General features: G+C 36.8%; 1 protein-coding gene across 6 annotated transcripts in view; it reads right to left on the reverse strand.

The window, feature by feature from the left end:
- Nucleotides 1-26,856, reverse strand: part of KNTC1 (kinetochore associated 1) — a 68,102-nt gene that overhangs the window by 38,645 nt on the left and 2,601 nt on the right. For all 6 annotated transcript variants that reach the window (XM_042234592.2, XM_060401137.1, XM_004017331.5 and 3 more), the window contains exons 3-27: nucleotides 23,586-23,706; nucleotides 21,997-22,112; nucleotides 21,075-21,153; nucleotides 20,220-20,297; nucleotides 18,684-18,718; nucleotides 18,337-18,447; nucleotides 17,269-17,362; nucleotides 16,848-16,900; nucleotides 16,521-16,636; nucleotides 15,975-16,029; nucleotides 15,335-15,433; nucleotides 14,174-14,217; nucleotides 14,003-14,068; nucleotides 13,832-13,907; nucleotides 9,089-9,214; nucleotides 8,909-8,998; nucleotides 8,457-8,510; nucleotides 7,104-7,165; nucleotides 4,129-4,240; nucleotides 3,281-3,424; nucleotides 3,039-3,095; nucleotides 2,840-2,935; nucleotides 1,257-1,373; nucleotides 1,023-1,166; nucleotides 503-601 (exon numbers count right to left, since the gene is read on the reverse strand). In XM_042234592.2, coding sequence (XP_042090526.1) covers nucleotides 503-601; nucleotides 1,023-1,166; nucleotides 1,257-1,373; nucleotides 2,840-2,935; nucleotides 3,039-3,095; nucleotides 3,281-3,424; nucleotides 4,129-4,240; nucleotides 7,104-7,165; nucleotides 8,457-8,510; nucleotides 8,909-8,998; nucleotides 9,089-9,214; nucleotides 13,832-13,907; nucleotides 14,003-14,068; nucleotides 14,174-14,217; nucleotides 15,335-15,433; nucleotides 15,975-16,029; nucleotides 16,521-16,636; nucleotides 16,848-16,900; nucleotides 17,269-17,362; nucleotides 18,337-18,447; nucleotides 18,684-18,718; nucleotides 20,220-20,297; nucleotides 21,075-21,153; nucleotides 21,997-22,112; nucleotides 23,586-23,706 — 2,244 coding nt within the window. The remainder of the gene's footprint in view (nucleotides 1-502; nucleotides 602-1,022; nucleotides 1,167-1,256; nucleotides 1,374-2,839; nucleotides 2,936-3,038; nucleotides 3,096-3,280; nucleotides 3,425-4,128; nucleotides 4,241-7,103; nucleotides 7,166-8,456; nucleotides 8,511-8,908; nucleotides 8,999-9,088; nucleotides 9,215-13,831; nucleotides 13,908-14,002; nucleotides 14,069-14,173; nucleotides 14,218-15,334; nucleotides 15,434-15,974; nucleotides 16,030-16,520; nucleotides 16,637-16,847; nucleotides 16,901-17,268; nucleotides 17,363-18,336; nucleotides 18,448-18,683; nucleotides 18,719-20,219; nucleotides 20,298-21,074; nucleotides 21,154-21,996; nucleotides 22,113-23,585; nucleotides 23,707-26,856) is intronic.

Genomic DNA, 26,856 nt, shown 5'->3' on the forward strand with positions numbered 1-26,856 from the left:
TGTCTAAAAATGTCTTTTCTATGATTTTATTCACATTTTACAATAATGACTAAAAACAGTGTGAAGTCAAAATAAAGGTATGTGATAAATATATTAAAAACTGTATGTTTGTAAGACCATAGAAATGCTGGAAATCCATGCATTCAAATATCCACGCAGTATTTCTGGAGGTGGGAATGAGAAGACTTTCCACTTTTTATTTTCATGAGAAAAAAGAATCATGGGTGATTGTGATTTTATTTTCTTTTTATTCTTTTTTTAATATTATACAAATTCTTCCTAACAAATATGTATTGCTTTTTCTTGGTTTTGCTTTTTGATATTTATTTTTTTCAAACTTTAAACTTTTATTCTGTACTGGGAAATATAGCCAACTAACAATGTTGCGGCAGTTCCAGGTGAACAGCGAAAAGTATCTGCTGCTTTTGTGGCCAGAAAAAAAAACTTTTAAGAAAGGATGCAATGCTCAGAAGAAAAACATACATGATGACTATTTACTTACATCTGTGTCAGATAAACACCCTATAACTGCCATGGCTTTTGCTTCCCAGGCTGTATCAAAGAGTGAGGTGAACTTTGAGCTACATCTCTTCAGTAAATCCTAAAATGAGACAAACATTTTGTTTAAATTTAAAACTCACTAGAAAACAAAGAAACAAAACCAATCCCCACACACATAAATAAATACAGATAAACAGCTTGTATGGATATGTAAAAAACCAAAAACTTCTACTTAGTTATGAATGATGAACAATGGTCAACAGTGCAAAATTGCCAAAACCTTGGTCTTCAGTTTTACATGGCACAGAAAACTTTGTTCATACTTCTATTATTTCACAACAGCCATTTGCAGAAAGTCCTAATATTATCCCATTGTGTCACGGTTACCAGTCAATTAGTAGCAGAGTTAACTCACATTCTTAACAACAATATGCTGCACAAATCCTAATGTTAAGTATCCACATTCCTCAAAGAGTTAATACAACGACATACTGCACGGATCCAGGAAAAAGAGCAGTTACCTCTATGTACAAAAGGAGCAGTTCCTCCTCCTGTAAGTCATGTTCATGCATGTAAACTCTTATAAACTTCTGGAAGATGGAAGGAATAAGCTCGGGGGCCAGCACTTTATCAAACATTCGGAATACAATGGTGGTTGTATCCTCCTGGATGTCAACATAAAGATGGCATAAATGCAAACTCTAGTCATGTTGACTGTGGTAAAATAATTCTGATAAATCTAGACTCTTACTTACCTTCTCAAAATCAGAGAGGGCTAATTTGCAGTTGTATTTCCTATGCAGTGTGATTAACTCTCGAAGGTTATTTACCAAAGTCCTTAACTGACATACTTCCTCCGTGTTTTGATTATCCTTATAAAACCAAAGTATTGAAGTTGTTACAGATATGAAATAAATGTGTGAGGGAAAGACAAATAAGAGGAAACTAGTAACTTATGCCTTTAAATTTTGTATAAGTCTAACTAAAATTAACTAGTACAAATTAACAGATCAGAATCCAATAGAAATCTGAAATTTTTCTTTCTTAAAAAAATAGAAAAAACTATTAATACATGTAATATTTTTTCAGAACCCCAAATATGCTTAGGTACACAAACATCATTTAGATGGTCCTCAATGTTCCAACCACATAGATATAAAGCTACAGATGAAAACCAGATATAAAGCTATGACATTTCCTAGAGCTATATACAAGACACAGAATTTTCAATTGATAAAAGGCAATTAGGGAAGAGAAAGAGGAAAAGCTCTCTTGTGGAAAAACATATATAATGATCAATATACTTTATACATTATAACATATAAAGATTATATAATATCAATATACTGCTTGCAACCTACAGAAAAAATTCTTATTTTATTCTTAATAGTATATAATCATCAGTAAATATAAATAATAACAAGAAACTGCTGTATCAGAAAGCAGGAGGATTAAGTGTAATTTCATAATGTACGTATGTTCCAAAAAGTCACACCTTCTGGTCCTTAAGTACTTGATACCTCAGAGTTGAGATTATATATTGAGGTGTCTCAATATTCGTTTATAAACTAAATTATGGTACCCCCCCACAACGAACATTTTTTAAAATACAAGAATGCACTTTTTTTTTTTTTAATACAATGAATGCTTTCTAGTTTCCAGAAATATGAAGGGAAAAATCAATAAACTTAAGAAATTTAGAAACCAAATAATGAATTCAGTTCATTAATCTCAAACTAACACTATATGTGACATCAATATTCCTGCTCTCAGTTCTCCTTCTAGCATCACTATTTTTTTGGTCAGTCAGAAAGTTCCAACCTTTTTTCAATTTGATCATTTAAAAAATTCTTTGATTCTTAAGCCATTATGACTGTTGGAATGTCTAAGAAAGGCAATCAAAACTAGAAGTAGTTTACTAGTTTAAATAAAAATAAACCTGATATAGCCTTTAAAAACTAATCCTAATGCATTATTAAGTTTTGCCTTTTAAAGGACTATGAAATGCTACTAATACATAAAATCCCAACTAGGCTACTTAGGAGTATGTTTATATATTGTTTCCCTTTGGTTCAGTAAAGAAAAAAACAGTGCATTAGGACAGGTTGAAGTTGTGACAGAAACATTAGGAAGAAAAAAAGCTAATTTTCCTTTTTGTGGATTGTAAATGTACACAACAAAAGAACACAAAGAAAGAAAATGTAAGAGGCAGATATGTCTAACTACAGAGACAAACTTTTTAATATAAATTAAATACTTTTTAATTGGGCTCTCTTGGAGGCTAAGACGGTAAAGAATCAAATATTTTATTACTAAAAATTTCTTTTTTGTATCATACCAAGGAACTCCAACTCCAAGAGGATGCCAATCCCAATTCATTTTCTGCTGTAAAAAATACCTCTGCCAGTTGAAGCCCATTTTCTGGCCAGTTTGCCTTTAAAAAAATATTAGAAACCATTAAAAATAATGTTTTTATTTTTAAAGTAAAATGGGGAGTACTTGAAATGTCTCTTTACTACTAAGTATACTGGTATTACCTTATCAGTTAATTCAAGGTTCCTGGCTGCTTGCTCCAACCATTTCGCAAGAATTTTCTGAAATAGATACATCATATAAAGTACAAATAGATAATCACTGAAATCATTTAGAACTTCCATAATAATCTTTCAAAAGAGATACTAAAATGAACTACCTGGTGTTAGCATGACTTAATCTTTAACAATATAAAGTAAAAAATAAAATTGAATCATCCAGAGTAGAAACACTGACAACAACTTACCTGTCCTTCAGGTACAGTCTTTCTCACAAATGGGATCACATCGTTTTTAAGCCATGGACAAAGCTTTTGCAGAGAGACTGGTGTAGAAATTGAGTTGAGCAAGTTCTCAAGCATTTTCACATCAAATCTGCTTTCAAAGTTTGCCTAAATCATAGAATGAGAAACTAAGATTTATCTGACAAATTTAAACTGAGAGCCTCCCAAGAGGGAAAGACTTATTAGGAAATTATTTCAAGAAATATTTTTCTGATTTAATACTGACCCTTAAAGCAAATGATTCGAGTTGGTAGCCAAATTCCATGAAACCTCACGGCAGCAAATACAAGCTAATAAATTGAGGCAGAGGAACTGGCAGAGATGCCATTCTAAGGAAAACTTAACTGAAGGTGACAGTATAAACCCTAACAAGCTTGTGTCTTTAACAGCTTCACACCCAGATCCTGCTCTTCAGACTTAATATCCTATATCACTACTCAGGTGATTTAGAGCAGCAACTCTAATAAGCAACGCTTTACCACTATCTGAGCTGCAACAGGACTATGCTCTCCACCATTCACAAAGAAGGTGTGAATAAACTGTGTCAATAAGCTGTTTAATAGAATGTTACCTCTTGAGCTAAGTTTAGGAGCCAACTAGACTCTGAATGATGGGACAATGTAAATTCCTATTTTATCATCATATTTCCTCTGAGTTAATATCATCAGAGGACAGTTTTCTCTTTTATCAAAACAGTCTGAAAACGCCCCATTGCCCAGTCACTCCTGCCACCTCATTTGTTTCCAATACTGATTCAATAACATCTCTAGGGAACTATAAAGCCACTCAGAAAAAAATGCAAAAGAAATTACCCGATGTCTCAGCCAGAGGTACTGTGCACAAACAAGGTTTCCTTCTCTCAGCTGTAAAAAAATATCCTTAAGGTCATCTTCATTATTCAGAAATTCAATCCAAGAACTACCACTGCAAAGTCAAAAACAGGAAAGAAGCTAATAGTTTAAAAATATATATTAAGGTTATACAAGTGGATATCATTATACATATTAACTAAAAAAAAACACGAAAGATTATAGTTAGTCTCCTTCTTATCCAGACCTATGGAATTCCTGTATTTCCCTCCCCCAGAAGGCACAGCTCTTCTTATAGACCCTTTCTGAAATAATCACTACATATTCAAGCAACCATTTTAAATTTTAAATGAATGATTTCCATGAATTTTTAATATATACTGTTTATACTTGAAAAAATTCATTTTATATTATCTTGGCACTTGTACCAAACGAGTAAATATAGTTATTATTCTTTTTAAGGACTACTTATGATTCCACGGCATGGATTTACTATAATCTAACTAAACCCCCCACAGGTGAATCTTAGGGTTATTTCCAGTCTTTTGCTATAATCAATAATGCTGTAGTGACTACCCAGTCTTAATTAAAGCTCAGAAATACAAGATGAACACTTCCTTAAAATGACAAAAAGACAATACTCTACAAGCCTGGGTCATGATTAAATAAGACAAAATAAGCATTTTCACTAACATCAGGAATAACAGAAGATGTCTATTTACCACCATTATTTAATAATGTTCTACAAGTATCAGTCAATGAAATTGGGCAAGAAATGAGGAAAAAATGAAGCAAAATCATCATTATTTGCATATATAATAATATACTTGGAAAAAGCAAGATTAACTGAAATATTACTCTAAGCAAAAAAAAAAGGAGTTCAATAAGGTAACTGATTTAAAAGTAATTTTTAAAAAATCAAAAAAAAATCAATAGCTTCTATATTCTTTCGAGAATATGATAAAGTTCCATTTGTAATCATAGGAAGAAAGAACAAAATTCACATAAAGTGTACAAAATCTACATGAAGATAACTGAGTAGCTATCACTCAGGAATATAAGAAAAGAACAGGATGAGTAGGAAGACACATGTGTGTGGGCTCAGTTGCTAAGTTGTGTCCGACTCTGTGATCCCATGGACTGCAGCCCACCAGGCTCCTCTGTCCATGGGATTGCCCAGGCAAGAATACTGGAATGGGTTGCCATTTCCTCCTCCAAGGAAGACACATACTGTCGTTAAATATGAGATTTGATATTGTAGATAGTGGTTCTCCCCACACTGATCTTAGGTTCAGCACATTCCCATTTAAAAAAAATAATAAAAAAATCCAACAAAAATAAGATTTTTAAAAAACTGAATAAGCTGATTCTGACTCTTTCATACAGAAAAGAGTAATCCCCCAAATTCTGAAAAATAAGCATAGTAGGACTAGTCTATCAGTTAATAGGACATTTTAAAGCTACCTTAATTAAAACTATTGGATACTGGTGAATGAACAGAGATGAGATCAAGTGAACACAATTATATTTCAGAAACTTAAATACACATGAGAATTTTAATATGTAATTAAGGTAACATTTTCAGTCAGCACTGAAAAGGTAGAATGTTTAATGATAGTATTGGGGTAACTGAAGAGCCACAAGGAAAAAAATAAAGCTTCCTTCGTTGTTAGTTTATCATGATAAATAAACTTATGTTTGAAGTAGCTATACTGCATATTTATAAATGCTTTCTTGGCGCACCTTAGTATATCTAATAGAATTAATTTCCAGAAGTGAATTGCTATGGCCAAAGGTATGTGCCTTTAAATCTGCCTTCCAAATGTTTCAAACCCAATGGATGCTGTCAGTTCAGTCGCTCAGTCATGTCTAACTCTGTGACCTCATGGACTGTAGCATGCCAAGCTTCCCTGTCCATCACCAACTCCCAGAGCTTGCTCAAACTCATGTCCATCAAGTCGGTGACGCCATCCAACTGTCTCATCTTCTGTCATCTCCTTCTCCTCCTGCCTTCAGTCTTTCCCAGCATCAGGGTCTTTTCCAACGAATCAGTTCTTCCTATCAGGTGGCCAAAGTACTGGAGTTTCAGCTTTACCATCAGTCTTTCCAGTGAATACTCAGGACTGATTTCCTTTAGGACTGACTGGTTTGATCTTCCTGCAGGCCAAGGGACTCTCAAGCATCTTCTCCAACACCACAGTTCAAAAGCATCAATTCTTCGGTGCTCAGCTTTCTTTATAGTCCAACTGTCACATCCATACATGACTACTGGAAAAGCCTTAGCTTTGATTGGACGGACCTTTGTCAGAAAAGTAATGTCTCTGCTTTTTAATATGCTGTCTAGGTTGGTCATAGCTTTTCTTTCAAGGAGCAAGCATCTTTTAATTTCATGGCTACAGTGATTTTGGAGCCCCAAAAAAATAGTCTCTCACTGTTACCATTGTTTCCCCATCTATTTGCCATGAAGTGATGGGACTGGATGCCATGATCTTAGTTTTCTGAATGTTGAGTTTTAGGCCAATTTTTTCACTCTCCTTTCACTTTCATCAAGAGGCTCTTTAGTTCTTCTTCACTTTCTGCCATAAGAGTGGTGTCATCTGCATATCTGAGGTTATTGATGTTTCTCCCAGCAATCTTGATTCCAGCTTGTGCTTCATCCAGCCCAGCATTTCACATGATGTACTCTGCACATAAGTTAAATAAGTAGGGTAACAATATACTGCCTTGAGGACTCCTTTTCCAATTTGAAACCAGTCTGTTGTTCCATGTCTGGTTCTAACTATTGCTTCTTGACCTGCATACAGATTTCTCAGGAGGCAGGTAAGGTGGTCTGCCTTACCTGGATGAGGTAGGAAGTGCCTTAAGTTTAGCAGGGAAGATAACGTTTTCTATCATTCACTCCCTAGAAACACAAATTCATTCAAAGCATTGCTGTATCTTTTATGACAGTCCAAACTTAAAAATGGGAATGTACACACCTGAATTTGTCTGGTCCAAATGCTCCATAAAAAGTAGTCAATTTTGCATGAGCCCTTAGTACCTAAAAAGAAATCCGACAGTCTGAATATTGTGTGCAGTAACATTAAAATAAAAAACACCCAAAATTAGGCATTCTGTTTTAGAAGTCTTGCACATATTTTCCTTTTATCCTGCATTACAAGTCAATACCCGTAAATATGACTGCCTTTATTTAGCACAAAACATAAAACTTGGACTGATGGAAACATTTCCAATCAGTCATTGCAATAAAACTGCAAAGAGGAGGAACTGTGCCTTTAAATCTGCCTTCCAAATGTTTCAGTCCCAATGGATGATATAGGAAGTGCCTAAAGCTTAGCAGGGAAAGTGTCTTTCAAAATCAATTAGTTTTCCCACTGATTTATAAATATGACCTTCTGGTAAAACCTAGCTGGATTGTACTAAACATTTACTTTGAGATAAGAGTTAAAAATTATATAGATGGTCCCTGACATGCAATGGTTCAACTTAAGATTTTTTGACTTTATGATGGTGGAAAATCAATATGCATTCAATAGAAACCACACTTCAAATTTTGATCTCTTCCTGTGTTAATGACAATATACAAGACAATACTTTCTTGTAATGCTGGGAAGAATTAAGAAGGTGTAGCTCCCCTTCAGCCACAAAATCCCAAACAACTGATACCCTTTCAACCATTTTGTGTTTTCACTTTCAGTACAGTATTCAATAAATTACACGAGCTATTTGACACTTTATTACAAGGTAGGCCTTGTGTTAGATGATTTTGCCCAACTTTAGCTAATGTAAGTCTCTGAGCTCATTTAACGTAGGCGAGGCCGAACTATGATGTTCAGTTGGTTGGATGCATTATATGCACTGTTTTTATCTGCATGCAGGATCTTAGTTCCCCGAGCAGGGATGGAAGCTGTGCCCCCTGCATTGGGAACATGGAGTCTTAACCACTGGACTGCCAGGAAAGTTTCTTAAATGTATTTTTGACTTATGATATTTTCAGCTTAATGATGGGTTGGTCAGGACATAACTCCATCATAAGTCTAGGAAGATCTGTATGTACATGTACACACACATATATTTTTTGACACCATCATAACTATCATCATAATTTATAATTATTTGAGGTAGCAATCACTATGTAAAAGTACTTAAGAGGAAATATTTCACTTTATTTCAAAATAACCCTTAAGTACTATTATTATTCCCATTTTGCAATAAGGAAAAATGTATTAAAGTAACTTGCTCTTGAAAAAGTACAGACCTATCTTGAAGTCAAAAGCATATTCTATTAGTACATTCATCCCCAAATTAACCTATAAATCTAATGCAATTACCTCTTTTAAGCCATCAGAATAGACAAGAACAGTTTTATCTTCTTTCTTCAAAAGCTAAGATGAATAAGAAACATAGTTAGAATATTGGCTATATCAGGTTCTCCATTCTGTGAATTAAAGTAAAAAATCATTTTTAAAAATTAAATTGCACTGAACTCTGAGATGAATAAAGAAATTATATATCTTAAAAATAATGCATTTCATGAAAACAGCTCACATTTTGCCCATCTATTACACCTTGATTTTAAGGAATATAACTAGCAATAGTATTCATTCAAAGATCAGTGAGAACAATCTATAGCAAAAAATGGCATCATTTGGAACAGCAAAAAATATATATGTATTAAAAATGCACTTTAAAAAGATCACTGACAGAAAAACAATTCAGCTTTCTGGAAGTTATTTCTTTTGCATAAGACAAATTAACATGAACAAACATTAAAAAAACTTACCCTGGTTTTGGCATAATTTAGCATTTCCTGGGTGGTTTCATAGGTTATCCACTGAGCTTCCAAGCAGTAATTCATCACAAACTCATCATCCTGTTGAATAAATGCCAGGCATGGTAAGGCAACACAATGCAGATCAGTCCATCAATCTGAATATTCTAGTATTCAACAGCGAAAACATACCTGGATTTTATGTAGATTTTCCTTAGCTTCATTTACAAGTTTTTGCCATTCAGTCTGCTCGCTGGTGTCCAGAGAACTCAAAGCTAGTTTCTCCAATATATCATTTGATTTTACTTTGTAAACAAGCTGTAATATAAACATGCCACATCAAGAAACGTGAAGCAAAATAACACTTGTTGATGAAACCTTATGCTGTATGCTAAAAAAAGAAAAAAGTGAATATTCATGCAGTTCAAGAATAAGCATTGGGACTTTCCTGGTGGTCCAGTGGGTAAGACTCCGTGCTCCTAATGCAGGGGCCTGGGTTCAATCCCTGGTCAGGGAACTAGATTTCACATACTGCAACTAAAGATCCCAAATGCCAAAACTAAGACCTGGTGTAGCCAAATAAATAAATAAATAAATATAAATATCTTTTCAAAAAAGCATTAAAAAAGGTAACACTTAGATAATTGAAAGGTAATCCAGATTGCAAAGTTATGTAAATCATTTCTACTGAGTCCACACTAGACGTGACCAGTAGTGTACTAAGAGCTTTATGCGAATTATCTCAGTTAATTCTCATAAAAACGTAAGTAAGCATTTGAACCTCATCATAATCCTATGGGTTAATACTAAGATCCCTATTGTAAGGCTGAGAAAACTTAAACTTGGGACTTTCCAAGTGCTCTGGTGGTTAAGAATTTACCTTCCAATGCAGGGGACCCAAGTTCAGTGCCTAGTCAGGGAACTAAGATCCCTATGCCATGAGGCAACTAAGCCTGCACGGCACAACTAGAGAAGCCCGTGAGCCACAGCTACTGAGCCTGCACACTCTAGAGCCTTGTGCTCTACAAGAAGCCCCCATGTGCTGCAACTAGAGAAAGCCAGCATGCTGCAATGAAGACCCAGCACACCCAAAAGTAAATAAGTCAACAAAATAAAAATCTCCAAACCCCCTCCAAAAAACCTGAAACTCAAGAGAGGATCTGAAATTATGCTGTTCAAGTTAATGGAGGGACTTCCCTGGTGATCTAGTGGCTAAGATTCGATGCTGACAATGAAAGGGCCGAGGTTTGATTCTGGTCAGAGATCTAGATCCCACACGCTACAACTAAGACTTCACACACCGCAACCAAAGATCCCACATACTGCAACTACAGACTGAAGACCCTGTGTGCTGCGACTATGATCCAGAGCAGCCAAATTAATTTAAAAAAATTTTTTAATAAATGGAGCTGGTTTTTAGAAGATGACCACACAATGATGTTTCATGTCTAGTTTTCCATCAAAGGTTCTTTAGCAGCTAGAAACAACCTGAATATAGACAAAGCCAAAATTTCAGGTTTCTTTTTTCTGTTAATTTTATTTAATTATCTTTTGGGCATGTGGCATCTGTTTCCCGACCAGGGATCAAACAAGAGACTCCTCCTTTGAAAGCATGGAGTCTTAATCACTGGACTGCCAGGGAAGTACTTCAGGTTCCTTTCTTATAAACAAAATACCAATTTTAACATAGGCTTTCTGGTTCCAAAAACTAAAAATGATATGTACACATGATGTACATATGAACACATGTACACCCATTTTTTTTTATTAAAAGAGAAAAATAAAATTAAAAAAAAAGATATGAAAGAGTAGTTTCTCTAGTTCTGTGACTCCAGTACCTGAAAACACCTTTCACTGGTTTTGATTTTTTACTCTATTTACCTTTTTAAAAATTAGAAACTCGCAGATGTTTACAAAGATAAAAATACAACAAATACCTGTATATTTATCACTCAAATTAAAAAAAAATAAAGCACATTACTTGCAGAGTTAATAGCCACCTGTTGCTCTGGCTAAGCCATGAGAAAATAGCCATGGGAAAAGAATAAAAGCAAAATATAGCAATACAGCATAACCCAAATAAAAGTACATTGGGTTGATCAGTTGGGGTTGTCACATTCTGCTAAGCTAAGGAAAAACATTCTGTGGACCTTGGAGTGCCGGGTCAGCGCAAGTTCAGAACACTGCTTGTGCACACACTAAGATGTTTTTCCAAGGCATATGCAGGTCTATGACCTCCAGCTAGGTGATAGCCCTTGTACAAGAAAATAACAGACAGTTTAAAGTAATCAATAAAATGGGTGACGTGACCAGGGACACAGGAGGCGGACTTCATCGTAACACAAGATACTTTCTGCTTGCCAAGACACTAAATAAAAGTGATGTGGCTCCAAGGAACAGGGCTCTTGACCCAAGAGATCTTGAGTCCCCCGGTCCCATCTTTAAGACTTAATTCTGTCTCTAGTTCCCTTTTCCCAAACTGTGCGTTGACCACTTTCGATTCCCTACCTGCTGTGCTGGCCACAGCAATTACTAACATAGGTTAAGATCTCATTCTCTTCTTCCAAACACGTCATCCTCCTTCCCTGAACTACAAGTATCTGTTATCTTAATTTTGGTGCTTGTTATCCCATTAACTTACTTACTTCTTTCTTCATATACACTTTTAAACAATAAATGGAATTCTTTTGTGTGTTTTAAAATGCTATATTTTAAAACTTTTAATTTAATTATTGGAGTATAGCTGATTAACAAATGTGATGATTTCAGGTGTACAGAAAAATGATTCAGTTATACATATGTATTGCATCTACTCTTTTTCAAGTTCTTTTCCCATTTAGGTTGTTATATAATATAAAATGCTACATTTTTCCATTCCTTTTTTAAAAAATTTGATTACTCCAGGTCTTTGTGGCACATAGGATCTTTAGCTACAGCATGCAAGCTCTCAGTTGCAGCATGTGGGGATCTAGTTCCCTAACCACAATCAAACCTGGGCCCCCTGCATTGGGATTACTAGTCTTAGCCACTGGATCAGTGGGAAGTCCCCAAAATGATACATTTTTTTAAACAACAAACAGGTGGATACTCACCACCCACAAAGGAAAAATTAGTTCTTCACTACCACTAGGCTTCCTCCTTCATTACTTACCATGACTTTTCAGGGGATATCAATGAATTCCTCATCACCAAATTCAACAACTTTCAGTTTTTATGCTTGATTTTATCGGTAATATTTGCAACTGCCGATCACTCTCCACTCAACTTTTTGTCTTTTGGCCACGTCTCCTGGCTTATGGGACCATAGTTCCCCCACCAAGGATTGAACCTAGGCCCTCAGCAGTGAACGCAAGCAGCCCTAACCACTGGACCGCCAGGGATTCTCCTCCCTAAACTTCAAAGTTTCTTCTTCCTTGGCTTCTTCAATTGCACATTTGTGTGGGTTTCTTCCCAAATGTGTTCATTGCCCTTCTTCCTCTATGTTCCATGTGGTGGTGCCCTGTATCTCATACTCAGATCTCTTCTGACTCTCCACATTCTCCTTGAGAGGTCAGAGCCATTCCCGTGTTATCCACCTCTAGATTCAGCTCAGATCACTCTCCAGGTTCCTATCAGAGAGCCTCATTTTATAAGATCCCTTACATGCAATGTTTTTTCTAACATATAATTTTATTTATTGGCTGTGCTAGGTCTTGGCTGCTGTGAGGGCTTTTCTCTAGTTGCGGTGAGAGGGGCTACCCTCTGCATGGCCCTTTCACTGTAGTGGCTTCTCTTGTTGGCGAGTATGGACCTTAGGGCACACAAGGCTTCAGTAGTTGCAGCTCCCCGTTTCCAGAGCACAGGCTCCACAGTTGCGGCACACGGGCTTAGGTGCTCGCTGGCATGTGGGACCTTCCCAGACCAGGGATTGAACCCATATCTCCTGCATTGGCAGTCAGATTCTTTACCACTGAGCCACTAGGGAAGTCACACATGCAATGTTCATAGGCAGAACCCTTTATATGTTATCTCTAACTCTTCCACAACACTCTTCATTTTAAGTCATATCATCACATTCCAACTAGTGTGCTGAGCAGTCCTGCAAGTCCCTTCCCAACATTATCACCCCGTTTGATCACTGAGCCCCACGGCTTCTACCTTCTACACACCTCTCTTGGCCTTCCGTCCTGTACGTCTCTACCTCATTGCACTGGCTCAGTCTTCCAACTGAGATATGGGTTCAATCCCATTATCAATTTCCCCTCTTTATACACCGAAATTCTTAGTAGCACCCTATCACCTGCAGAACAAAACCTAAATCCTCTGCAGTACACACAAAGCCTTCCAGACTCTGATCTTCTCCATCATCTCCTTTTTTTTTCTATGCACATTGAACCTATATGCTAGTCCTGACTAATTACTAGGAGTTTCTGGAAACCATAAGACTCTCTCACTTTCTTTCTTTTTAATATGTGTGAATTTCTTTTTAATAAGGGATGAATTTTTCCTTTTTAAGTTTTCGCTGGATTTGTTACAATGTTGTTTCTGCTCCATGCTTTGGTGTTCCAGCCTCCAGGCATGAGGGATCCTAGCTCCCTGACCAGGAATCAAACCTGCAATCCCATCCGTTTTGGTTGGCGAAGCCTCAACCACTGGTTTGCCAGGAAAGTCCCATCCCTCACTTTCTTCATGTGTCCTAATACTTAGAATTCCCTTCCTCTCCCAGGACTATCAGGAATATCTTCAAGATATGACATAAAATTACCTCCTCCAGGAAGTCTTCCCACCCTACTTAAAAGTTCAATTTCTCCTCTGAATCCCTTCCTCTATTTTGGTCATATCTTAATTACAGGTCTGATCACAGTAAATTTCAATCATGTTTTACCTGTTTGTCTCCTTAGCCTCTAGTACATGAAGAAATGCTTTTAATGCATGAATGAATACATGAATAATTACCTCAACATCTAGTCCAAACTGAATGGCAAAGCTCTCAGCTTCAGCAAATCTGTGTTTGTGAAGTAACCGACTCAATCTGAAAAATTGAAAAGAAATTTCAGTAAAATTTTTATTAATCAGGGAATTCAAGTCTTTCATTAAGGTAAGGCTTAGAAGAAAAGGAGAAGTTACCTATTTTCCGGTAAAGCTTCTGTAAGACATCTGAGTGCTAAAACGGAGACCGAGTCTTCAGACAGACTGAAAAAAACATGTTAATATTGACAGTTGTCATTTAATATTAGTAAATAAAATTTAACTGTGGTGTTATTTAATGATGTATCTGATAAACAAAATATGACGTACCTTGGATCATTTTCGCAAATTCCTTCCAGAAGGTATATGGTATCCTACAATAACAAAAACGTTTAAAATTGAGAAATGGAATCAATTCACTTTATAGTTACTACAGTAACAACTGGTTTAGGCAGAAATTATCCAAGAACGGATTCTAAAATTACTGGGAAAAACTGTTGAGGAAAAGAATATTCCCATAGTCTCAAAATAGTACAACAGAAATTACTTACTAATTATCAGGGGGAACATATACCTTTACAAGGAAGAAATCTGGCAGATATGCTTTAACCAAGTGATCAAATTTAACAGCACCAATAACAAGACAAGTAAACTTGAGTCCCTTAACGTGATCCAGTCAGGACACAATATCACCTATGCAGGATCCTGGCCAGAAAGCTCAGCACAAATCTAATCATGACGAGGCTGACAGATCCAAATGGAGGAACATTCAACCATTCTACTGGTACTCAAGAAAATGTGTCGGAATAGACGAAAATAAGACTAGGGAAGTTTTAGAGATTAAAGTAAACCACCATGTGACCACAACAACAAAATTCAATTTGTGATGCTTGACTGAATCCTAGGTTAGGAAAAAAAAAAAAAGTTCTCAAGTGATTGGCACTATTGGTAAAATTTGAATTTGGATGGCGTATTTCACAATAATATTGCATTAATGTTAAATGTTGTGAGTGTGATGACTATGTTTTAGAAGAATGGCTTGACTCTTTAGGAGATACCTGCTGAAATTAGAGATGAGAGGTTATGATGTCTGTAAGCAATTTCCAAATGGTTTGGAAAAAATACAGGGCGTGTGTATAAAAAAAGAGATCAAACATAGTAAAAAAATTTTTTTTAGGATAACAGTTAAAAAATAAGTAAAAAGTGATAACCTCTACCAAATTAATGATCATTTATATTCCCTGTGAACAGACAAGAAAACTGAATATGCAATTGACTGATGTCTTAGTCAATTAATTTTCTTGTCTTTTTAAATGAAAACTGACCCCCTACAAATAAATGTATCTCAGGACCTCTGCTAATAATAAATATGGTTATAAACCTGAGATCTATCCAGGTATTCCACTAGGTTCCACTCATTTTTGACTCAGTTATTCTTAATTGTTTTTGTTGTTGTTGCTATAAAGTAGTTCAAAATACATGTCACCTTACCGTGCTAATTCCTGTTTGCACCAGAGAAGAAATACTAGATACTTCCAAAGAATACAGTATTTCCATTGCAGGTAATGAACAGACCACGAGGTTTTTCATCTAAGAAAAATAGGACAGCAATGAATGTCTTGGGTCAATATAAACCTTTAAGCACAAGACAGCACTTCACAGTCCAGGACACAGATGAAAACATTTGATACAAAGTTAAATGAAAAAATAAGTAAATCTGTTACTGTATTATTTAAAGGTTACATATAAAATTACATCCTATCCCATCTTCTAAATCCACTACCTGGAGTCCATTTTACAATTTGAACCTAAGGCAAATGTAATCTGGAAGACAAATGTAAATGTAAGGCAAATGTAACTAAGGCAAATGTAATTCCTTAGTGTCAGAAGTATGAAGTATCACTATAATAAGCATTTTCTTGTGGAAATGCTCCAATTAAAGTATGGAACAGAGATTTATACTATTTTTTTTTAGATGAGAAAAAAGAGCTCTGCAGGGTTATTTCTGATCTGTCAAGTACCTGTGTGAACTAAGAGCTAATGTATTTCGAGCACTACTTAACAACTAGTTTTGTATTAATGCTATTTCTAACACTTAATACGGACAAATATGAAAAAAATTCTCCCAAACCTTCTTATTAGTAGTAGTTGTCAGAGCCACTAATTTGAGATTTGTAATCCCTTGCCTGAAAGAGAAAAGGTTTAAGTGAATCACATAAGCCAGTTGCTAGGCATAAGCTAAGTCAAAGTGATATCCTTGTACAAAAATTTATTCACACAGAAGATAATGAATTTGACTTCTCAATGTTTATGGCCTAGACTGACACTCTTTCTAACACTTTCACTTGGAGGTTTTTGCCTAACCTATTTGTTCTTAATGGCTAACAATGAAATAGTCTTTACCCTGTCAGTCTGTTCACAGTTATTTGGAATGTAACACATAATGGGGCTTCCCTGGTGGCTCAGCTGGTAAAGAATCCGCCTGCAATGCGGGAGACCTAGGTTCAATCCCTGAGTTGGGAAGAGTCCTTGGAGAAGGGAAGGCTACCCACTCCTGTATTCTGGTCTGGATAATTCCATGGATTGTACAGACCACGGGTTAGCAAAGATCTGATCAGAACCAGGCAAGAAACCTGGTTCTAACAGAAGGGAAATCAATGTAAGTGTCATAATGTACCAGGTGACTGATGAAGGTGACTCTGCTTCTGTGGTGAGAAGAAACTCTTCTACATGAAGCACAGGCCAGTTCCATATGGGAGTTAGGGTGTAAATATCCCATAAGCTCAACACGTTCTGCAAGAGACATTTCATTGATACATCCTTTTAATGACTAAAAATTTATATTTGGGAATCTATCTTTTGATATGTAACTAAAATAAAGTACATTACACAAGACAGTAATTCACCCCAGCTAAAGTAGTTGTCTTGGTTAAGTTTAACAACATTTCCACTGTTAAATATAATACCAAGTGAAAATACTTAAGGCGAAGTATCAGAAACATACATTGGTATCAAGAACAAAAAGTAGGTTGTCTATTAGCTGGAACTTCTTTGCACCTACAAAAGAGAAAGCAAGGTGTGTAAGGACTACGTTTCTGGGTTACGTATTGCTATATTTAAGACAGTAAACTAACATACTTATGAAAAGGCAGAAGTACACGTAAACAAGAAGTTTCCATTCCCATTTATTCCCTCCCCTCTACTTTTCTGGATGACTACTAAAACAAAAAACCTCCCAGAACGAAGAGTAACAACTGTAACACTCCAAGAAGTCAAATATGCAGACAATCATAGACTAATAAGCTGGCTTGTGTGCAAGCGTTATTTGCTAAAATGGCCCGTCCACATGCTAGACTTAGCATATTGACATGAAAATAACAACTCACTTTCAATTACCAAAAGTAGTTTCATTAACTTATTTTTACCTTTGATAATCTCTGAATCAATAACACTCTTAACTGTCATCCCTTTCCTTGAAGAATCTGGCTCCCATTTTGATAATGCACAATTGCCAGTTCCCTACAGAAGTGAAAACAGTATGTCAATTACAAACTTGGTTTTAGACCCAAGCTCTCTTCCAAGTAGAAACATCAAAGTTGTACATGTGACTAATTTCAAAATATATTTATATATATTCAAGTTCAGCTAGCTCTTATCCTGTTCCTCTCTTAGTTTTCAAGAGAACAGAATGGAAACAAGAGTGAACTCCTACCACATGAACATTTAATAAGGAACAGGCACTTTTAGGCAACTTAGAGACACCAGATAAGCTTTAAGACTTCCTCTAGAATTATGAGATAAATACAGTGCTTGATGAAGTACTGTCATTAAAATAACTACTATTTGAAAAAAATTCATAAATATTCATTTCAAAATATTTGAAGCCCAATGAAATACTGAACAGGATACACTCACTAGATGGGGAAAAATGCCTGCTTAATATATAAATTTGGCAAGCAAAAATGTTGTAAATGCTGTAATAATATAATACAATATAGAAGTTTTGCCTACTCCGTGAATATGATATTAGGTGTTTTGTTCGCTGCTGTTGCACTCATAGCTGACATGAAAAGTCAAAGTGTTAGTCGCTCATCTCTTTGCAACCCCATGGACTATACAGCCCATCAGGCTCTTCTCCATGGAATTCTCCAGGCAAGAATACTAGAAGTCATCCCCTTCTTGAGCAGATCTTCTGGACCCAAGGATCGAATCCAGGTCTCCTGTATTACAGGCAGATTCTTTACCATCTGAGCCACCTGGGAAGCCCTAACTGAAAGACATGCTAAATGTCAGGTAGAGATTAGTGAAAATAAAGATGCAATAGTTTTTCCAATGTAGAAACTTAGTTAACTTAATGAGTTAATTTCATGAAATTTTCTAATTTCCCTGTCTCTGCTATACACTACAAATTCAAAATTTTGCCAAAACTATGTTTTAATGAAGAAACATTTCAGAAAAAGAAATTTGACATTTTATAAAAAAAAAAGAATTACCCCAATTATCACAGGGATTTCGCTTGCTAAATCACCAGCCACAAGATTGAGACAACCGAGAGTATGATAATTCTCAGTAGAAGTAAAGCTGGACTTGATTTGTCCTTGTAACTGCAAGATTTAAAAAAAATAAGAATGTTATATATATGCTCCATATTCCAAACTCCTTGGAAAGATTGATAAAAATCAGTTAAGTCAATAGTTACAAATGTATCTTTTAATGGGAATGTCATTAAAATGTTTCATCATGCTAATTCCCCCAAATCAACCATCAGACAATTATGCAGAAACACTTTTTTAAACTGGCATTTAAGTTTTAAGAAGACAGTGTGGTTTTGTCTTCTTACCGTCTTAGCTGTACTGAAGTCTGCCTTTTCAATCGCTGCATGAAAAAAGAGAAAGTAGGCTAAATTTATACTATGAAATAAAATACATATGAGTCTCCCCTTTTGTGTCAGGATGAATTATATACAATCTAGTGAGAAGAACAACTGGTCAGAAGTTAATAAAGTGCTGGTGGCTTTTCAGTTTTGCCCTTGACCAAAGAAATAAACTGCGATGGCACGTTGTACTCAGGGCACCCGCCAGCGGGTCTTCCATCCTTATAGTGCCTCTCCACACGTTCGCTCACCGAGGTTCTTCCTACTCACAGTCTTCTCCCTGTCCCAACTCTCCTAGGCAAGCTCTGAAGTGCTACCTGTGGTGTCTTCTTCACTTTGCACTCCCTTCTGGAAGAGCTGTGTCACTTGTCTGGCTCCTTCCTCAAACTTTAGAGAACCGTGTATCTTAAATCTCCTCATATCCCCAGGATCTGGCACACTCTTAGCACAGGTATGCACTCATGCACAGTCGCTTCAGTTGGGTCCAACTCTCTGTGACCTTTGTGACCCTATGGACTGTAGCCCACCAGGCTCCTGTGTTCATGGGATTCTCCAGGCAAACATACTGGAGTGGGTTTTCATGCCCTCCTCCAGGGGATCTTCCCAACCCAGGGATCGAACTCTTATCTCCTATGTCTCCTGCATTGGCAGGCGGGTTCCTTATCTCTAGTGCCACCTGAGAAGCCTTCTTAGCACATAGTAGATCTTTAAAAAAACAATTGTTGAATACATGCCTAGAATCAATTCCTCAATCTCTGTCAGCTCAGAGGGATATAGGATCCACACAATTCACTAACACACTCTAGATTACTGCTCTGTATTATTAATTGTTAACGTAATCATTTCAGTTTACAGGTTCATTCATTCCAGCAAAAAGCATTTATTACTATGCTAGCATATCGCTCGTCTCTCCGACTAAGTAGTAAAGCCCTCGAAGGCTATAAATAAATATTTCTTCAGATTCTGTTGCAGCCCTAACTTGGAGAATAAGTATATTATAAATACTCAAAGTATACCCAGTATCAAAGAATAGAGTTACACTAAAATATTCTCAGAGACTATATTAAAATCACTTGGAAAACTCGTACGAAATATTGCCGTGGGGCTTCCCTGGTGACTCAGCGGTAAAGACTATGCTTGCCAATGCAGGAGACACAGGTTCAATTCCTGGTTTGGGAAGATCCCACATGCTGAGAAGCAACTAAGCCTATGCACCACAACTACAGAGCCTGTGCTCTACAGCTCAGGAACTGCAACTACTGAAGCCCATGCTCCCTTAGAGCCCGTGTTCCAACGGAAGAGAAGCCACAACAATGAAAAGCCTGCACATCCCAATGGGAGAGCAGAATTCCTGATCTCTGTAAATAGAGAAAGCACATGCTCACCAATGAAGACCCAGTGAAAACAAAAAATTAATAAAATTATTGATTAAAAAAGAGCCCTTTGCTCAAAAAAAAAAAAAAATTTCACTGCAAATCAGTAATAAAATAATACATTACTTACCTTGTTGAATTTTTACAAGCTGCAGGTTCGTAATATAAAAAAGTCCATTGTTTGTAAGAAGCAGCATATAATAGGTATCTATTAAAATAAAATAAAGCCAGCTTCTTTAAAAGGCACATCAATATAAAATTTAAACCAGAGTCTGGATCTAGCTTAAAAATATGTCCATTTGCTCGTTTAAAGTCTAATAACCAAATAACATAGTAGCAACACAGATAAAAGTTATTTATAAAGAGCTTGTAAATTATCTGTAAAAACAAAATTACTTCTTAGAAACTTTTATAAACCAAACTTCATTTGCCAGGAAAAAATAATCTCAGCTACATCAAAATAAAGTCCAGTTAATATCTGTTAAAAGCAAGTATAATAAATATACTAAAATCCATAAGAACATTTTAAAAGAACATTATGTATCCTTAATTATCTACAGAACTCTTAAAACTATGAAAAAAGTTTAGGATATATTATTTAAGAAGAGTTAACATTTAAGCCTCTGAAAAGATCTAAAATAAACTTATTTTTTAAAACAATATTAATTGCACCCCAAAAGTTTAACTTTGTGTAAGTGTTAGTCACTCAATCATGTCCCACTCTTTGTGACCCCATGGACTATAGCCTGCCAGGCTCCTCTGTCCACGGGGATTCTCCAGGCAAGAATACTGGAGTGGGTTGATTTCCTCCTCCAGGGGATCTTTCCAACCCAGGGATCAAACCCAGGTTTCCTGCATTGCAGGCGGATTCTTTACCAACTGAGCCACCTAGAGCAAATTAATTTATCTAATGTATTAAATACAAATCTGATTTTTTAACTGAACATTATTAAGAAGATATTTAAAAAGAAATTTAAAAACTTACCCTCACTTGAACTATCTTTCTCAATAACAAGATTCCGGTAAGTACACTGATTTTCATCGTTAGCTTTCTGAACAAATGCCTAATTACAAATTAATATCAAATAATAAGATTAAACCCAGAAAAATACAATCAAAGATTATTTTCTTTAAACTTGAGGGTTATCAATTATCATTAGCAATAATTCTACCTATATCCCAAACATTTTAGTCTTGAAATGGAAAACTATTATGGACAAGTATACAGTCTTCAAACTGCAATTTTTCAGTTTTGCACTTATGTCATGTTTTGTGGATTAAAAAATGTTGCCTGCCATATCAGCAAAGGATGCTGCGGCCACATACAGCCAGGAGGGAACTCAGGATGAAGACGAACAGGCTGCCCACTGGCCAGCCCTCAGCCACGGCAGTTACTCCAAGTGTACACCGAGGGGACTCTGGATGGGGAAGCACCTGATACTGGCCCTGGGTGGTAAAGGTGCATAAATCAAGGAATGATTTCAGTGAGCCCACTCTTGCATCTTCCCATACACAGAAAACACTAAATTCATTAACCTGAGATACCTGATTTTCTTTAGTTAACAGTGCTCTTTTGACCTTCCGACTATATGGTCTGTCTTGCAAAACTCCTATATATCCTAGCTCCTCCCTTACTTTTTCAGAGCAGTCCCTCAGAGCTATCTTGAAAGACTGCCCCCTGGACTTGAGGTTCTCAGAAAGTCCACCCAATAAAACATAATTCTTAACTTTTAGGTGGTGCATTTTTTCAGTTTCTAAGCTATGATTCTTAAATTCAACGTTAAAAAGTATTATTCTTTTAATTTAAAACACAAATCAAGCAATACTTTGCTAGAGTTTTTAGCTAAGAGATAGTTTAGAATTTAGATAATAGATATGAAAAACATAACAAGGTAACAAGGTCTTACATTGGTGAGTAATGTTAGCTTTGATGTTACATGAATAAGATGTAGGTTGCCACTTCTCTCCCCAACCAAAAGAAACTTTCCTTCTTGACACAGGCCAACTACGTCCACTTCAGTATCTGAAAATTTCAAATCAAAGTTATGCCAAGCTTCCTCCAAAAATGTTTATTTTCAATACAAAGAATTACAAATTTTGTTATTAAAAGTCAACTATTTAAGAAGCTTCTTTTAAATATTTCAGGAAAGTAGTGATTAATGCCAAAAGGAATGCTACTGACTCTTAGTCAATAAATATTTGCTGAGCACTGATAGGCTAAGCATTGTTCAAGGCCTTCTGTATACATCTGAGAATATTACCAAGAGTCCCATCTTCATGGAACTCAAATGCTAAGGCAGAAATAGATGATAAACAGTCAGCATAACAATCTAATTATATGACACAAACAAAGTGATACAGAGGAGGGAAACAGAGCTCGGAAGAGCCATGTGGTATTAATTGGAGTGCTCAGGACAGCTCCCTTTGTCAGATCTGAACAAAAATTTGAAGGAGGTGACTAAGTTATTGTCTGCACAACAGGAAGAAGGCCAGGGGGATGTGAAGACTGCAAGGGGAAGACTAAGACAAAAGGCAGTAGAATGTAAATTGTTTATAACTAAAATTATTCACTAGCAATATCTGTACACAGAGTACTATATGTAGACAGAATCTCACTTTCCATCGGTGAAACTGCATCTTGTGGCCCCATCAGGGTAGATATGCTAAGATTACACAAAATATGGGTTTTCCTCCTACATGTTGAAATCAAGATTTTGTTTTCACGTGCATACCTTCTAATTCCTTTTCAGCTAAGTTTGTTTTAAAATAAGTCATTACTTTTCAGCTGTTCTCACACAAACACTTCAATTTCTCTCAAAATTTCAGAAAAAGTTTCACAATATTTTCACCTATTTTTCAACAAAACCTCTGACTTGTTTGTCCCTTAGTTTACTCTTAAGTCCATATTTGCATATACATACTTAAAGCTCTTTAATCCAATAGGAATTCATTCATAAGCACTTTTTAAACATTTATAGTGCTAGAAGTATTCAAACATCTCTTGATGGTATTGAAATTATACACAAGATCCAGGAACTTGAACATGCATGTGTCCTAAGTCGCTTCAGTGGTGTCTGACTCTGCGACCTCATGGACTGTGGCGCACCAGGCTCCTCTGTCCATGGGATTCTCCAGGCAATACTGGAATGGGTTACCATGCCCTTCTCCAGGGGATCTTCCTGACCCAGGGATCAAACCTGTGTCTCCTGCGTTACAGGCGGATTCTTTACCGCTGAGCCACCAAGGAAGCCCAGTTTTCTACTAATACAAAAACCATGCAAATCAACTGTTGCTCTCCTAGTATGCTTTTCCCTAGACTTATTGACAGAAAGGATCATCTCAGTGTCCTTTCCATCTCGTACTCAAGATTCATTTCTTAAAATCAGTTTAATTTCAAGTCTTATAAATAATGGAGTAAAGAAAAGGCAATGCTGTAGAAATTAGTAGCAAGATATAGTTGACTTCTAATTTGTTTACTGCATTACGTTAGACTTACCAAATGTAAGATGTAACTGAAGAGATCTACAAATACTGTCCAACAGTATCACCGATTGGTCTGCTATAATAATAAACCCATCACTTAAGCTGCATGCTTGTATTTTTGGATTTAATGAGGCCTGGAGGAGGGAAAAGTAGGACTAAAATAAAGCATTTTTATACATGTTTAACAATAGTTATTAATAATGTCATCATAATCCTAAGCACCCAAGTTTAAAACTTCACTTGACAGGCCTCTTTTCTTGAGCCCATATAACTTCGTAGTCAAGCATTTCTTTTTTTTTTTTTTTAATGTTTATTTATTTGGCTGCATCGTGTCTTAGTTGTGGGACACAGGATCCTGGATCTTTTTGTGGCATGCAGGGTCTTTAGTTGTGGCATGCGAACTCTGAGTTGCAGCATATAGGATTTAGTTTCCTGACCAGGGATTGAACCCTGCATTGGGAACGTGGAGTCTTAGCCACTGGACCATCAGGGAAGTCCCAAGCTTTTCTTTCTATGATACATCTTGAATCCCATCAGAACCCGAAACAGGGATATAGTCCAGGGTTGCTTCTGCTGTTGTTGCTCAGTCTCAAAGTCATGTCCAAGTCTTTGCAACCCTGTGGGCTGCAGCACGCCAGGCTCCTCTGTTTGCCGTAGCACGGGGCAAAGGATTCCCAAGTACAAGCCTTTGTTTCCTAAGGGTCGACCTTATGCTTGGAGAAACCAGCAGGTGTTAACACAAGTGAATGAACCAATACTGGCATAAAGTCTCAGTGTCCGGGCTACAACAGGGAGGGGGGCTGTGGTGTACTGTGAAATGAAGGACACAAGGCCCTACAGAAACTAGAGTCAGCAAAATGAAAGCCCCATGGAAAGGTGACCCTGGCATGGCCACAGCTTCCAATTTACCAAGACAATCTGCATCTTTATGTGAAATATTCTACATTTTAAATATTGGCAGCTCAGTCAACATTTTAAAAAACACTGCAAGCCAAATATGAGTCTCCAGTTTGCAGCTTCTGATGATTAAAGGTTCCCACACATATGTACCTTGAAGCAGTTGGACAGCTCAGTGGTTGAGAATGCTGTCACTCACTAGCTGAGTCATCTCAAGCAAATGCCTCAACTAACTCTCTAGTAAACCAGAAACAATAATAATGCCTACAACACTGGCTGGTTTGGAGAGTCATGAATTAATTCATATAAAGGGCTTAGATCCTGATGCTGGGAAAGATCAAGGAGAGGAGAAGCAGGTGACAGAGGATGAAATGGTTGGATGACATCATTGACTCAACGGATACAAGTTTGAGCAAACTCGGGGAGATAGTGAAGGACAGGGAAGCCTAGCGTGCTGCAGTCCATGGGGTTGCAGTGTCGGAGATGACTGAGCCACTGAACAAGAGCACAGGGCTTAGAAGGGAACCTAGTCTATAGCATATGCTTGATAAATTGGCTCATATTACATCTGTTTCAGTGGCCACCTTCTGCAGGTGTAATTCCTGAAAACTACATTCTGATTCTTCTTACACTCTTAACCTCTTCAAACAGCGAAAAGTTACACCAAGGAAGAAACTGCTACACCTCCCAGGGATCTAACTCAGGCTGTTTTCTCTGCCTGGATTGCTCTTAACCTTGAGACTTTTTTTTTGGCCGCACTGTGCAACGGGATTTTAATTCCTCAACCAGGGATCAAACCTGTGCCTGTTGCATTGGGAGCGTAAAGTCTTAACCACTGGACCACAAGGAAAGTCCATTTTCTTTTTCTAGTTTCCTAACTGGAAACTTAAGATTATTGACTTTAGATTTTTCTTCTTTTCTAATATATGCATGCTGCTGCTGCTGCTGCTAAGTCACTTCAGTCGTGTCCAACTCTGTGCGACCGCATAGACGGCAGCCCACCAGGCTCCCCCGTCCCTGGGATTCTCCAGGCAAGAACACTGGAGTGGGTTGCCATTTCCTTCTCCAATGCGTGAAAGTGAAAAGTGAAAGTGAAGTCGCTCAGTCTGTCCGACCCTCAGCGACCCCATGGACTGCAGCCTTCCAGGCTTCGTCCATGGGATTTTCCAGGCAGGAGTACTGGAGTGGGGTGTCATTGCCTTCTCCGAATATATGCATGCAGTTTCCCTCTAAGCACTGATTTTGCTGCATTCCACATATTTTGGTTAAGTTGTGCTTTCATTTCCCCTTCTTCTAAAGGCCCAAGTCAGGTGCTAGTTTATGAAATGCTCCTTAGATTGTCCCAACCCACAGTGAGCTCTCCATTCTCTGAACTCCTACTATATGTATTGTCTGTACCATTCATTTGGTATTTGGCACACACTGACTTGCACAGCTAGGTATTTTTTATTGCTGTGTCCTGTCTAAGGAAAAATCCTAAAAAGAGTTACCAAATGCAAGCATGGGTTGCAAACACAGTATTTGCTACAAGTAATGCCCCAAGCTAACAACTGATGAAATTTCAGTTCTTAACTGAATTCAAAGCTCCATACATACTATTCTTTTTCAACAGTAGCCCTCAGAGATCAAGAGGGGCCTGGGCCACTTCCATCTTTTAAGGCTGCTGGTAATAATAAAAAATAAACACCATTTCCTCATTATAGAACCTACAGTATTCTTTACACTCTTGCCTTTTACAAATAAATACCAAGGACTAAAATTTATTTGTATTATTCATAATATTTATAAATTCCATGATTTACAAATGCCATAAAGCAGTACAGGCTGACAACAGGACACAAGTTGCATAAAGAATGATTTTTTGAAAATCTCTATCTGCTAGCGTCTTTAACGCTCATCTGAAGCAAAAGTCAAAAGCCTACATTTTGAGACCTTTGATGAACAACGTTCCCAGAGACTCAGGCCCTCCCTTTCTAGCTCTAAAAACTACAAATCTTATCTGGTCTTTCCTTCTTTTAAAACTTTTTTCCTTAATCAGCTAATTAAAACATTACATTAACGTACTATGAGAAGTAGAGGAATCCTGGGCTATAATACTGTGACAGAAGATCATTTGTACTCTCTCTAAAAGAAACATTTGTTTGCCATGATCACCAAAATTTTATCAAAAGCAAATTACTGAGAACGAAAATCAAATAGCAATACTTTCCATAGATGGCAGAGAATAAGGTTTCAAGCCTGGTACGAGAATGGTGGAGTAGTTATTAAAAGAACAAAGTTAAAATACAGACAGAAATTCATGGAAAGGATAGGACAATCTCAACCTCAGTGGTAGGAGTATGAGAAGAGCTTGGGATCAGGGAGGGAGCCCAGGGGCTTGCTTCAAT

This window comes from Ovis aries, chromosome 17 (assembly GCF_016772045.2).
Source record: "Ovis aries strain OAR_USU_Benz2616 breed Rambouillet chromosome 17, ARS-UI_Ramb_v3.0, whole genome shotgun sequence".
Lineage (NCBI taxonomy): Eukaryota > Metazoa > Chordata > Mammalia > Artiodactyla > Bovidae > Ovis > Ovis aries.